The sequence below is a fragment of the Manacus candei genome, unplaced genomic scaffold (genome assembly GCF_025592945.1).
Source record: "Manacus candei isolate 608988 ecotype Guabito, Panama unplaced genomic scaffold, ASM2559294v1 h1tg000008l, whole genome shotgun sequence".
In the NCBI taxonomy this organism is placed as follows: domain Eukaryota; kingdom Metazoa; phylum Chordata; class Aves; order Passeriformes; family Pipridae; genus Manacus; species Manacus candei.
Window position 1 is genome coordinate 25,011,436 of NW_026138056.1, and position 15,286 is coordinate 25,026,721.

Below are 15,286 nucleotides of genomic sequence, written 5' to 3' on the forward strand. Positions count from 1 at the left end.
GTGAAGAATAAAGCATCCTATCTGGGACCCCAAATCCTCAATGGCTTGATCCATCCCCAGCACACAATAAAAATACGAAGCAACACAGCAATTAAAATAATTTCTTTGCTGATATTATTTCTAGTATTTTTATTTATCAGCAAAGACACAGAAGAACAATTGTCATACTACTCTTCAAGTGAAATCTAAACTAAGACTAGAAGGAACCTTGGATCCAGAAACTTTTTCTCACTCCACGCCTCATCTTCAACTGAGAGGATACATCAAACTACCACATAGTCAGTGGGAAGTTGTTTTTCATCTCTTGACCATGGAATTAAGCTTTCATCATGACCATCGCCTGTTGAATCCCTGGACATGCTGCAACATTAACCCTTTCCACTAAGTTTTTAAAAAAGTGGAAAGGAATATAATTGGGTAGTTTTACTCCTGCTGAATTTTTAGACAGGCCTTAGATTACTAAAATATTTGAGAATATTTAACATGTGCTTTTATATAAAATGAAAAAGTGTGCTTAACTTGCAAACTGAAAAATCAAATGTGCATGTATAATATTCCTATGTTTTACAGCTATATACTTTCTCTTTTCTCCAAAAAGACCACCAACACTATTTTTCCAGTGTATACTGACTGCTTAGAGAGAGAGCATAAATTAATTAATCATCAAAGGTGCTGACTACCCAGGAGACTTCCTTATCAAAGGCCAAAATCCAGGATGACACTGAGAATTTATAATTTTCACTGGTTTAAAATGCTAGGGTTTGGGGTTTTTTTTGCATTTACACTTCCTAAGAATGTCTAGTAACCAGCATAATCACAAATCTCTGATTGACTGTAGTGTAATTTAGAGTATTTAGTAAGTGCCTAAAATACAGTACTGAAACAGTAAAGGAGTACACATGATTGATTAAGTACATTGGCTATCAGTTCCCTACCCCAAAATATCCTCAATTTAATCTGTCACTTATTATTCTATGCTAAAATCAGATAAACAGACTCAAATATATGTAGCTGTAGACAAACACTTATCTATGAAATAGTTTTGCATCTCTTGCGACTTAGATGATTTCGAAACAGTCACGTAAACTACTTAACTGTACATGATAACAAACACCACGCATCCATCAGCACTGACTTCAGATCTGTTATGTTTATATGGCTGAATTTCAAAAGAAAGAGCCAAGCTAACTGACCTCTGCACTGAAATACTAGATACAAATATTTGGCATCGCTCAGTTAACAAAGTAATTATTTTCTTTGGTATGTATTGAATTAGAATAGAAAATTTTACTGTATTTTTTGGCATTTGCAATTTTGTAAGTGTTAGATATTTACTCAATGAGTAACCTCATCTTATTTTGATAATTCATCTCTCAAAACAGTATTAATATGAATGTCTAAATGGTGGGAGCCCAATGTTCTTTAACATTTTGGCTGAGATAATGTTTTCAAAGACAAGAAACATGGCAGGATCTGACAATTTTGTACAAAACAGGGCTCCACCATGGTCTCAGAAATAATATATCGCTTTTACAAATGTTAATAGCTCTCCAGTTGGTTCTTTGACACGTAAAAACATAGGCAAGATTTTGAAAATAAAAATACAAGGGTTAACGTTCTTTAGACTAGAATCTGTAGATGTAATTGCCAAGCTAATTAAAGTTACAGGTTTTCAAAACTTAGGCCAAAATAACATACTGGAAAGGAATATTAATCTAGCCAGACTGTTTCTTGAAGCCTTACTCCTATGTAGTCAACCAGCTGTTAAAAGGAAACAGATGATACCCTTTATTCGAATGTCACATCGCTATGATTACAAAATATCTGTCTTATTTTGGGATGCTGATGATAAATCTTTGTGACACATCAGATCATTCACAACAACAGGCAAAGATCTTTTTGCTTTTATACACTGCCACTGACGACTGCAAAAGTTTTCAAGAGACCTAATATGGTACACCAAAAAGAAACAAGATGGATCATGGGCTCCCTATGAGCCCACAAAAAGAAGTTTCCATAATAAAGTGTAGGCCAAAATGGAGCACAGATAATTGAAGACAGCTAAGGAAGAACAGAAACAGGTTTAATTTAATGTGTCCATGCTAACGTGGATAACAGGGCTCCTACTGCTTTTAATAGTACAGACTATAGTAGATAAATCTTTTACTAAAAAGCTCTAAATCATTAAGGACAAGTAAAGTTTTTTTCTATAATAGCCCAGTGTTCAGAAATAGAAGCTTGGGCCTCTCTTCTTGTACCATCACAAACCTCGCCAAACTTTTAAGTCAATTTAGAAACAGAAACATTTCTATTACTGCAAGAAAAGCACTAGGAAAAACAAAAGCTTCTTAAAAGAAACTGTTTACTTCTGCATGTTATTATTTAAAGGGATTTTTAAAATTCAAATACTTTACAAAACTGTGTTTTAGATTAATTATATTAATATATTAATTATATATTATATTAATATATTAATTTCATATATTTCAATAGTGGTTACACTACTTCAGGTACATTATGAATACAGTTGGTTGTTGGAAGGATGGTAATGATTATTAACATGCATTGTTTAAGATATTCTCTAAAATTAAAAGATCTTTATTCACTACCCTAGAAAATCTTTGCCTATCTTGTTGCTAAGATTTACATCCAAAGTCACTTTTAACCTCAATTGCATTAATTTGTTCTGTCACACATTAATTAGCAGACATTTTAAAATGCCTGCTAATAGAACTGATAGGTACAAATGGGCTCCCTTCAACAGACCAAAACATACTTAAAACTTAATTAATTAGGTGTTTCTTTAACCAGAAAATGTTGAAGACGATGCTCTGTCCCCAGCCACATCCCTCCTCGGCACTAAGGCTGGTAACACAGGTCTGCAGCCAGGCCCACGCATCAGATCAGAAGTGATAATCCAAAACCTTTTCCTTCAGTCTGCAATTTACTTATTTGCTTGTAAAAAGAACATGGGTGCCTCTGCTCCTCATTTCACCCATTAGAGAACCAACAGACGAGACTTTTTAAGTAACAGTTGTTATTTCCACAGTATTATGGGTCCACCTCAGCATAAACATTTCAGGACACTGGGTCTTGAGCTGCTTCTAAATTCTAAGCCATTTGTAGACCTGGGCCAAAGTCCTTATTAAATAAACCAACCAACTAAGCAATCAAAATCCCTCCCCCCAAAACAACAGAAGAAACCATACCCCCTCCTTTGGAAAGAGTTTAAGCTGTTGAAATACAGGATATATGCTCCTTGTCTGAGCTTCAAAGAAAGAATGAATGGCAATGCCCATGACTACCACATAGCTCAGGGAAAGGAAGAGTATTCTTGTACCATAAAGGTTTTACAGACTTGCTTCTCTGTATCGCCGATAAAGAAAAGGACAAAAAAGCTTACTGGGCATCTTTACATTTTAGATTGCCAACTGCAAACACATAATTATATTTTGAACATTAAGTACAACTGCTTGACAAATTTGTATTGCAATGTTCACTTAAAATCAGCACCTGTAGCAGCCAACCAGATGGTGGCTCAACTTTCAAGCTCAACAGTAATCACAATAATCCTTGATATTCAGCATCATAACGATTCATTAGTAAGTTTTGTATCATCCCCTAAACTATTTGATAATTTCTTACTGCAGCAACTAAAAGTAAAAACAGTGTCAGAGAGACAACAGCGAATGGAATAAAACTGTTACAGGTATGGTGTTACTGGTCCTAAAATTATGGTTAAAGCCACACTGAAGGCAAGAGACAGCATAACTGGGGAAGAAGTGAAAAACAAACCAAAGAACAGTTGTTGAGAAGAAGAGAAAAAAGTAAAGGCTTAAAAATGAAGCCCTTCAAAACAAGGGGAGAAACATGGAAATAAACAGAAAATCCATTCTACATGAAAAAACACTTTTGACAGTTAGTGACAGGGAGCACTGCATTCAGAAAAGTCAAGGGGGATACGAAGAAATAACTGAAGATAAAAAAAACAAACATACATCTAAATATTTCCTCCAACCCGAGATGGTGAAAAGTTTTGTACAAAAGAAGCAAGACAGGAAGAATTTTATGTCATTGGCACAATACTCCTTCATATTTTTCCACTAAACACCAAAACAAACAAACCAGGAAAAATCTAAATGAGGGCTCCTCTGAGTATTCCAATCTATATTTAGAAATTACAACCTTGATATCTCTTCCTCTTTTTTTTTTTTTTTAAATTTCCAAGTGAATGAAATGTTATATTTAAACACACTTCCTTTTCAATGTGGAACATAGGCCCAGACCTAATTTGATGTAAAATAACTTGTCTCTGGAAACATCTCCCCCAGAAGGATCATGGGAATCGCAGGTTGTTCCAAATCTTTCTAGGAAAGAGCGCCTCAGGAGAAAAAGTACCACTATAAGGCTAGTGCTCTTCATGTTCACACATCTTAAGACAACAAGGGACCATTCTACCTGTTTAGTTTCACCTACTCCTGTATCATGACAAGAACCTCCATCAAATGGTTTGAAGAACATTCAAATCTCTTAGGGAGAGCTGACAGAAACTACGAACTTCTTCATTAAGTTGCTCCAAATTTCAGTTAACTTTCCACTAACCATTTGCACCTTATGTATGAGTTGGCTTTGGTCACAAATTCCAACTGTTAGGTTGTATCCTGCTTTTGTGTGTTAAAGTCCTCTGTGGCAGGCAAACTGTGTAGCTCTGTTTCATTTTGTGCCAGTAAGCAAAGCAAGGTACAGGGACATGCCTTTCTGCTCTGAGATGACTAGGGCCTCAGTGAAAAGAGGTATCACACTGCCACTTCAACCAAAGGGGCATATGGATACTATTTCAGACAACATGGCAATATCTGGAGCATGCCCAGTTACAGAGTACCTACTTTATGGATTTATGGTTTATGGAATTATCTACTTTAGCAGAACCTAAACTTATGTTCTTTTCTGTCTTCACCTTCTGACATTTGCTCTGATCTTGTGTGAGCTAAAGAAGGGAAGGAGAGTATGTGTGTGTTTAAATGTGTAGTGCACACACCGGAGTACCCCCTGTCTTGTAAAATACATAGAGATGTGCCAACACACTATAACAATGAAAGGAAACAGAAGGCATTTATGTCTTGGATCTCTAACTATCTGTCTGAGGACATTCACTAGGAGCTCAGCAATGTTCATGACGGAGAAAGTAACTGATCATTTGCCACATCATCCTTCAATCTTCAGTTTGTGGGATTTTTCCCAGTTGCCCACTGTGGGTTTTCGTAAAAAAATCCGAAAGCTGAAGTAGCAATTATTTTTCATATTCTTGGTGATTTCACATTCAAGGCCCCCTATTTCTAACCAACCGTCCATACACAAAATCTTCTACAGCAATAACAAAATGCATGACTTAGAACAGATGCAATTATTTTGATTTTAGTTTGAACACAGAGGAGCCTTTCATCAATACCTCTTCCATGTGCTGTGAATCCACAGGTTTTCAGGATTCAAACATGGTGTGGAAGGCATTGCATCCTGTTGTGTGTAAATATTATATTATTGCTTTTCAGGCTGCAGTCTTTAAAAAGAAAAGGTAAAAGCTATATAACAAAAGCTATAATAGATGATCTTGACTGAAGTATCATCACTACTCTCAGTGAATTAATTTTACTTGCTTTACATGCTGCTGAGATTAGTACGTTGCATTCACTAATCTAAATCACACAGCAAGATCTGGTGTTCTACAGCCAGCACCTTTTAGATGCAAACGTTCCAGCTGCAAGAGACTACAAACACAATCACTAAGACTCTAAGCATAAGCATAAGACATAAGCGGAAGGCTCTAATCCTTCCTTAACACCTAAGCTCAGTATTTATTTTTTAGCACCTAAACTCAGTATTTGTTACTGACCAGACACCTCAAAAGACAGAGCAGCTGGTGAGAAACACCAGACTCAAAGCTTAGTTCATACTGTGGAGGGCTGGCTGTCAGTCTGTATTTCTGTATTTTATTTTTCCCTCAAATTAAAAATCTAAATGAATTTATGATGTTTACAGTTAATAAGAGATTACATGATAAAATGCAAAAAACCCCCAAACAAACTTGTAAAGTTTTGAGGTTTAAAGTGCTCAGTGACAATTTAAATGAAGTCTGAGAACAATACATTTATCTGAAAGAAGGCAGCTCCCAAAATTCCAATTTTCAGGAAGCGATGCCTCCATTCCTCTTACGCAAGACATTTTTTTACACTCTCAGGAGTACACAGACCATTATATGATAGCATTCCCCAGCATCGGTATTACAGATCCCAATCACTTACACCACAATCATCTTTGCAGCTATAGAATATAAACAACCATGCTCTGCTAGTTTGAATTCTTTTTTTTCTCTTGGTCATTTAGAAGTTACGAAAGAAAACAAAATAAAGATCAAAGAAAAGCAGAATACAAGTAGGATGCAAAGTAAACAAGAAAGTTTTCCTGTACTACCTGCCAATAATGACTATTTCTACTTGAAAAAGGCCACTATCTTAACAATTAAGAATAACATTTAGTTTCTCTTCAACTTTGAGCCATAACTTGGAGTCAAAGCTGACATTTCTGGTCTAAAACTTCAAGGACATTTTCTCTAGAACAGAAGTCATCCACCATCGGCTAAGTTCAAGTATAAGTACCTAGATTTTACACTGGTTTCACAATTCTGATTATCAGTTTGATGATTATTTTTGTCTGTTTTCTTGAAGCAAGAGAATCATAGAATCACAGACTAATTTGGGTTGAAAGGAAGATTTAAAGATCACTTAGTCCACCCCTCCTGCCATGGGCAGGGACATCTTTCACTAGACCAGGTTGCTCAAAGCTCTATTCAACCTGGCCTTGAACACTTCCAGGGATGGTGTATCCACAACTTCCCTGGGAAACATGTTCCAGTGCCTCACTGACCTTCATTGTAAAAAATTCCTTCCTTAAGTCCAAGCTATATCTACTCTCTTTTAGCTTAAAACCATTGCCCCTTGTCCTGGCACCACAGGTCTCAGCAAAAAGTCCCTCTTTATCTTTCTTCTAAGTTCCCTTTATATATTGAAAGGCTGCAACAAGGTCTCCCCAGAGCCTTCTCCACTCTAGGCTGAAAAATCCCCCAATCTTAATAGTTTGAGCCCAGTGTAGACACAGCTATAAGTTGTAAAGATGCCTTCAGCTACTTCTTTCAAAAGTAATATTAATTAAATTATAACACTGTTTCCACAGGAAACTATTAGTATAGTTAAAATGCCTTATGTGTAGATAAGGTCTAAGCCAACTATTCTGCATGATACTCAATTCTAGTAAAATAAGCAAACCCCACAAAGTTTCCCAGTTGATGGGTCTGCTGGCTAATGACTACTTTTCATCAGAGTCAGAAAAGAAACTGATGGTCCGCACTATCCAAAACAAGTTTTAAATTCTTCAGGGAATCAGTAGCTCTCTGGAGGCATGCAAATAGTAAAGTCAACATAAACTGGATATTCAGCCAAAAAGCTTTACCATGTACAGAGGAAGATCAAAGACACTCTCAGTGCATCACTCTCAACTGTAGGTAGGGGAGACAGCAAAGTAAATTCAGTAATAGATTTTTTTTTTTTTTGCAAATATTCTGCATTAATTCCTTGACTTCACAGTACAAATTCCTCTGACACTTAATTCAGTCTTAAAATCCTATCAGGCTGAAAGTATGGCATATACAAATAATAATAGCCATGCAGATATCCTTAGAAAAAAATAAGTTAAAAATTGGCATAAAATTTAAATAGTTCATCTCAAACATGATTAATATAAAAATATAATTACAGAAACATTGACCCAGTAAAATATTTGCAAAACAAAACCCAACAAACAAAAATCTGCATATGCTCTTGTTTTAATATCCTGATTTGGCAAGATATTTATGCACATAATTTTAAACCTTTAAGTAGTTCCACTGACTTAACAGGGATTACTCATCTGCTTAAAGTTAGGCAGTTGCTTAAATACCTTGTGAAATATAGATCTAAATTCAGATCTGACAAATTCAAAGTAGCAGCAGCCAAAGCAATACCTCATTACAGCTTTAAGGCCAGGCTGTTTTCCTTTAGCAAGCGCTTTTACTTGCATACTGGCGCTGGAGGCAACAATAGACTATCTGCTGGAGTGACCCTGTGATTACATAGTACTGCTACAGGGAAGCAAAAACTGGTTTTGCTATCAAATGCGAAACCAGAAAAAGAAGACAAATATGATTAACAACAAGCCTTCTTTAAAAGTTCATACAGGTTCCACAGCTCCTGAATGTCTCTCTTCATCAAGCACTTCTTCTCTCAACATTATTTAGCTTTCGCATGGTGATTAATTCTGTCCAAGGTCTGTCTTTTAAGGCTATTCTGAAAACTAGATCTGTCAACTCAAAAGTGTACATTAATAGCTAGACTGATATTCACCACCCTGATATTCCTTCCCTGCACTACTGAAAAGCTGATCTACAGAACACAAAACCTCTTCAGAAACTGGTGACACATGAAAACTGGGCTCTGCAGGAAAACTGAAGTGACACAAAATCACATTTGAGGATACTTTAGCCCAGTAGGTTATATCTCACCATATGTTAATCTAAATGAGACAGGTGGATGCCATCTTAAAAAAAGGCTACAGAATTCAGGCATGGAGAGTAGAAGAAGAGAAATAAGAGATGGAGACCTAGAGTTTAATAAAAGGCACTCAGGCGACTTGAGAAAAAACCCAAAACATGTCTTGTACTTGATGTCAGGACACATTCTTCAGCACTCCAACTGAAGGGGTCAGAGGAGACTGCTTAGCTAGAGAAAGTGCTGAAGAAGCTCAAGGTGATCTTCAGTACCCTCTGTACCTACTGCATTGCTGATATTCAAAGAACAGAGTAAAAGCACAACTAGATAATGAAGAAAAAGAAGTCTCAAAGCCTGAACCAGGAGATGTTCAAACAGTGAAATGTAAAAAATAGTCTGCTTTAAAATGTGAGTTATTTACCTGCCAAGACTGAGGCTAGCATGACATATAAGAGAAGCTTTAAACTAAGGGCAAGGGTTTAATTTTTATAATCTGCTCTATATCCTAAAGGGGAGAAAAAAAAAGAAAGCGAAATAGAGACAAATCAAAAAATAATGAGAAAAAAACCCACTAACGTAATGAGAGGAGTCAGGCAGATGACAAGGAAAAGGACTACTGTTGGAATAAAATCAAATGAGATTGATGTGAAACAGTTCAATTGATTGTCAACTAAGGAAGAAGAAAATTCAGATTTCTTTTATTTGCTGTCAGGATTTTGTTGTCTTCAAATATGAGAAAACATTTTTAACAGTAGTTATACAACTGAAATTAATGTCTTAAGTGCTGAAGTTTCTTAAAATAAGGCAGGATCCTAAAATCAATCAGACACTATTTTACTAAACTTACTTCTTCTTAATTACAATGAAATGGCTTTATAGTTCCTTGGGTGTCTGACATATAAAGGAATGTTCATTCCCAGTGGTCTTTAGACTTGCCTAAAGCAAGCTTTTTAAATTAAGCACGTGCAAATCAGAACTTCTGTGCTTGTACACATCTGTGTACATTATGAACACACCTGCAACATATATGACTATTACTCCTTCAAAGTAACTTAACACAGATTGAAAATAAAAGGAGAGTTTACACTTCCATGACCATGTAACACAACCATAAAATCACTATTTCATATCACTTTTATACTATAAATAAAAAACGGAATGTTTTCCAAAGTGCTTGAAACACAAGTCTCAAATCCCCACTAGAAATATCCACTTAAGATTTACATGAATATAACTTCTGTTTCATCTTCATGCTAAAATAATAATTTTTCATCTCCTCTGGACATTCTCAAATCTCTATCCAATCAGTGTAAGACAATATGATTAAAGCCCTCAGCAGAAAATTTTGTAAAGGAAACATTTCAAACCCCAGATTAAAACTGCATGCAATGGTTACATCTACCAAATATCTTTAATTCTTTTAATGAATTCAGCTTTACGCATATATTTATAACTTGCTTTCAAATTGTAATAAACTGAATCTCTAACATACCACAACTTAGGAATCTTTGAAGTATATACTGTGAGAAATGATGTAAAGATAACAGATAAAGTATTGCAAATATACATTTGCATATCAAATAGTTCAGGATAACATTATACTAAATTATAGAGTATTATTAAAGCAAAAATCTATTACTTTTTTCAGCTACCAGCCCAGCAAGCTTGACATGGGAAACGAACATCAATCTGCATTTCACTCTTCCTTGTTTTCCTTCCTAGAATCTAGAATAAAGTCTTGTTGTCAAATCTCAGTAGCTGCTATAAAACTTGTGGCTTTACTAGGTATTTATAACTGACTGTGCTTTCATAAGTAATTAGACCTTCATGTGCAATTCTATTTATAGATGAAAAAGAAAAGTAGAAAAGAATTTCTAGTATTTATTTAAAAAAACCCCAAACTCTTCACTAAACCTTCAATATAATAAAAGTATAGATTAAGTTTTCACTGTTTTTATCTAATATGCTCCAGAAGAAATGCAGAGCAAACCCACTGTGTGAAAACTGAGCCATCTCAATTTGTCCATGTTAGTGTAGAATCACTCCAGAGTTTCAGGACATTCATTTAGTTTTCATTCTCCTACAGGTATTCTGCATATCACTAAAAATCAACAAAACATCTTAACTGTAAGAAAATATTATTTTTAACCTGAGTTTCATGGCACTCTGTGCAAGTATAGTATTATTTTAATGATTTTTGTTTTAGAAATACATAATACAAGTGTTTGACCATTGTAAAGGTCTTCTAACAGGTCTTGGCAGTGGAAAAGATTTGGAACAACCTGAAAGTTAATAATTTAAATGATGAATATATATAAGTACAGGATTCCTAATGTGAGGTGATAAACTACCTATAAAACCTGAGAAAACAATAGTAATAGTGTCACTAGGTCTTCAACCTGTTCGCATTGACTATGTCAGGTTTTTTGTGGTGTTCAACAAAAGTATAGGTGTACTGTTCATGCAGTTTGGATGTTTACTATATGAGACATATTTGTTGACGAAATTCCTGTTCCAAAACAATACTGCATTTCAGAGAATGCTGTCATTTTAATTTTTCTTAAAAGGAAAAGCCTTTAAAATTTGCTTTTACAACAGAATTAGCTTCTATGTAGGAATAGGTATCAAACCTTTAATCAGTTTAAAGGAATAATTTCAAGCATTCTCATCTTTGCATCTAGACCCTGAGATGCTATTAATGACCACCTTGAAGGTCCCAGTATTTTGTAATGCCCCTTAAAGAGGCTTAAAGTCAACCTGTATCAGCTACAACCTTCATGCAAACACCCAAACAGTTACTAGAACCTCTAATTATTATCAACTGCAGAACCTTGTGTAACAAATCAACATCATAAAGAGTAATTTAGTGTCTTTATTGCTCAAGGATGGTAAACTACTTCTACTTCTTGAAATAAATTCATAGCATTTAGTCTGTGTTTAGAATTGTATATTCAGTTGCTTTTGCAATAAGACTTTATGAGCTTAAAGTGCACATTCACCTTTGGTACAATTCTCGCCCATGATGACTTCAATAACTTACACGTAACCTGGTCTGATGAGTTTGAATATTTTATAACAATATGAAAACTATTTTCATGATATTGAACTGAACAACGAAACCCTGGATTTGACAAAGTTACGATTACCTAGAGCCAGATTTTCAAATTAGATTTTCAAGAACTGCTAACAGAATGACCAAGTAGACTAGCAGATTTTAATTTGTGCACCTACTACCCAAGAAAAGAAATTTTTTTGTCCTTATCCCTTTCTCAGGTTCAGATAGGGAGTACGTGTCTCTTGGTGACAGCAAACAATACTTTAAAAATAAATTTGAGAAAAGGATGAAGAAAATTAGGGGAAAAGAGTATCTCAAAAGCCAGCAAGGTACAAGACAATGATGGACATTGTGCCAGGTTAATAAGTATACTTCTATTATGGGGCATGGCAACATCACTAGAATATCCACTTTAAAAATCATAGCAACCTAATAGGAATAAGAAGAGAACAAGCTGAGAAATAGGAACACTCCCTAAGATTAATCAGTTAGAGCCACTTTGGAGGTAGCTGACGTAATTCGACACTTTCCACTTAGCTTTGAATAGACTAATGTCTAAAGCTGGAGATCTACTTATATACTTGTTTTAGAAATGAATATGTATGCAACATGTAATCTCTGCTTTATAACTTCATACATACAGCATGGAAAAGGAAGCAATATTTCACCACAGAAATCACAGAATACTGAAAAACTGAAAGATGTATAACGTGTTTGGAAACCAAAGGAACCACTCTAAACACAGTTCACAAAGAGATCTTCTACATTAAAAGAAAAATTATATGCACCCACTTTAAGAATTTGAATCTGCCCCAAACACCTGCAGTGCTATTCATGCCTGCCCAGACAGACCTGTGCCACAAAACCCACTTCCAAAAATTTAAAGCTTCTAGAAGATTTGGGTTTTCTCTTTGAATAGGAAATATATCAAAAGAAAAGAAATACAAAACTAATCTTCTAGACAAAGAACAGGAAGAAAACTGTCACGTTCTCTGGTTTACATTTATAACAGGACCCTATCTAGAGATTAGAATAGTTTCAAATCTATTGTAGTCGAGGATATGATGTCATCATTTAAAGGACGCAGATAATTTAGTCCACAATATCTATTCATACCAACAAAAGAAAGCAAAAAGGGGTATGCAGAACATTTACATACCCCACTCTCCTAGATTATTCCTCTTCTGCATGGATTCATCATCCATGTTTGAGTATGTAAGTAGTCTTTTATTTTCCCCAAAGCCATCTGCTAGTTTAACTTTCGTGAAAGCACAAGTTATTTCAATTCCATTAGATACACGTATCAGACTGATTGATTTTCTCTCTTTCTAAGCAATTTTCGGTGAAGCTTATTTTTAAAATACTGAATATGACACTTAACACATTCCGTTCACGTGACATTACAGCATTTTTCATTACTGATCAATGAAAAACATGGGAATTTGCTAAAGAAAAGCTGAATTGACTATCAGCTTTGCCAAAAATAAAATCATAATCAACACAAAATATTCCAAGTCAATTAATTAGTCTTCTTACCTTGTTCTTTTATTTGACGAATTTGCTTCACAGTTTCTTTCAAGATTGCACATTTGTCAGGTTTAAAGTGAAAGTTGTCAATATCATTAAAATTTGCAAAAATCAGCTCTGCAAGTTCTTCTATATATTTATTCTCTTGCTCACGATTGCGTTTCTCAGTGCTTCTTTTAGGGCTGAAAGAGGAGTTTACAAAAATCTTGTCTTTAATGTCAGTTTGCCTGCCTTCTGGCCTGCTCAAAGATGATTTCAAAAGGTTTGACAGTAGTTTAACAAAATCAGAGACAAAACTGCCCTCTCTCACTACAAAAATATAACTCACAAGTTTTTCTCAAGCAGAAAAGGTTTCCTCTGGAACAAGGAAAGGAACACTAGAAAAGACATTACGTATTTTTTCACAGTAGTCATGTTTTTGTTTCAAAAGAGACTTGGGATTTTAAATTCACTGCACAAGATTAACTGGGAGGTGTGGGGTGGATTTGAACACTTACGCTTATTCCCTCCATGGTACTGAGAATCCAAGGAGTATCGTATAGTGATGGTGTATGAAAAAATTAAACAGCTTAAAAAGTTGAAGCAAGGAAAGCCATACTACCTACATCCGAGTGAATTTATAGCAGTCATAAGAAAAGATGATGAATGAGTGGTTATTCTTTAAAATTTTTTGTGTTAGCAATACAACTTCTGTAAAACTGAATAATATTTTTCAAGGCCCTGATTATAATGTACAAGAGAGGTAGTAAAAAAAAAAATAAATATCTCAGATTGCCAATATGAGTGACTGAAGACTCCCTGAACTGACTAGCCAAAAAAGATTTTTCCATATCTCCTAAACTGTCACCAAAATTTTGCATTTTGGCATGACACTGGATTCAAAATAAACAAACAAATTATACTAAGAGAGAATAGTCCCCATCCCAGAAGTAGTTTGGCACTGACTTCTCTTCTCAAGAATGTTGTTCACTATTTTCTAACTGAAAAATATATACAAATCTAATATTTTTTGAACTCTTTCTCGCTCAGCATCTTCAGAAGTAAATGGTCTAACCTGGGTCCAAGCTGATCGGGATCCTTGCGCTTTCTTGACTCTGGTCTGGATGGGTCAGAGGTATTTTCTCCCATCCCACTCATCTTGAACACATATCAGCAACTAAAAGGAAGAAAGAGCAAGAAAGGGTTATGGTGGAAAAACTCTTGAGTTCTCTGTTCATATTTCCAAGATTCTCATTCCATGATCAACTCAGATTTTACTTGGCAAATCTATCATTTGAAATAGAGTTTGTTTGAAAGGTACCAACAAAAACACTGTGTTTATGACTCCACAAAGTGCTACATAAAAGTCCTTTGGAAGAAAATTTGTGATGGGTAAACAAAGCGTCATCATCTCTTTGATTGTTACCAGTTGTGTAAGAACAGATAAGTACGTATTGTGCCTGGACTGCTGAATTTTCATGGCAAATTTGCAAGGTTGAATGAGGAAAGACAAAGGAAAAGCCATAGTACCACACAACAAGAAAAACACAACAGAATTGAAATACATGAAATAAAACGCGCCCCAGCTACATAAAAAGGTATCACAAGCAGCTTTAGTTAAAAACCAGAAGATAATGCTTGCACATGTACATGTACAAAATTGGAGAAACAGAACATCTGTCAACGCTAGAAACCACTGAGGAACTGATAAATATTTTGTACATATAATCTACCTCATAAGGAGAATAACTCGATAAGCTATCAAGCTTGACAATTTGTGCAATAATTTGTGCAATAAACAGCCTGTGGAAGTTCTGCCCTGCTCCTGGCTGTCTGTTGCCCTATGCAACATAGAAGCACATGAAACTCGCCTACCTCAGGTTACACACTCCTTAATAAGTACCAATATTCTGGAGGCACAAAACACCATTACAAAGGACAAGGGAGATGATGTAAAGAATCAAAAAGCTCATGCAAGACAGGGCAGTCCCAGCTCGCCATCTGCCTAGTTGCTGCTGGTTTTGAAAGGATGATGGTAGAGAGATGTTGCCAGACATTTCAGAGAGCTCCTGTATGGTTCAGGATTATCAGAAAAATAAACATGAGGGTCACGAAGGAGGTGAGTGTACCCAGGAGGTGATTCATACCA

The 15,286-nt window shown here is 35.4% G+C and overlaps 1 protein-coding gene across 4 annotated transcripts in view; it reads right to left on the reverse strand.

Annotated features, from left to right (window-relative positions):
• The window catches only part of NCOA2 (nuclear receptor coactivator 2), a 185,911-nt gene that overhangs the window by 62,550 nt on the left and 108,075 nt on the right, over positions 1 to 15,286 (reverse strand). For all 4 annotated transcript variants that reach the window (XM_051768357.1, XM_051768348.1, XM_051768375.1 and 1 more), the window contains 2 exons: positions 14,213 to 14,314; positions 13,168 to 13,340 (listed from right to left, as the gene is read on the reverse strand). In XM_051768357.1, the coding sequence (XP_051624317.1) occupies positions 13,168 to 13,340; positions 14,213 to 14,295 (256 nt within the window). In that variant the 5' untranslated portion in view covers positions 14,296 to 14,314. The remainder of the gene's footprint in view (positions 1 to 13,167; positions 13,341 to 14,212; positions 14,315 to 15,286) is intronic.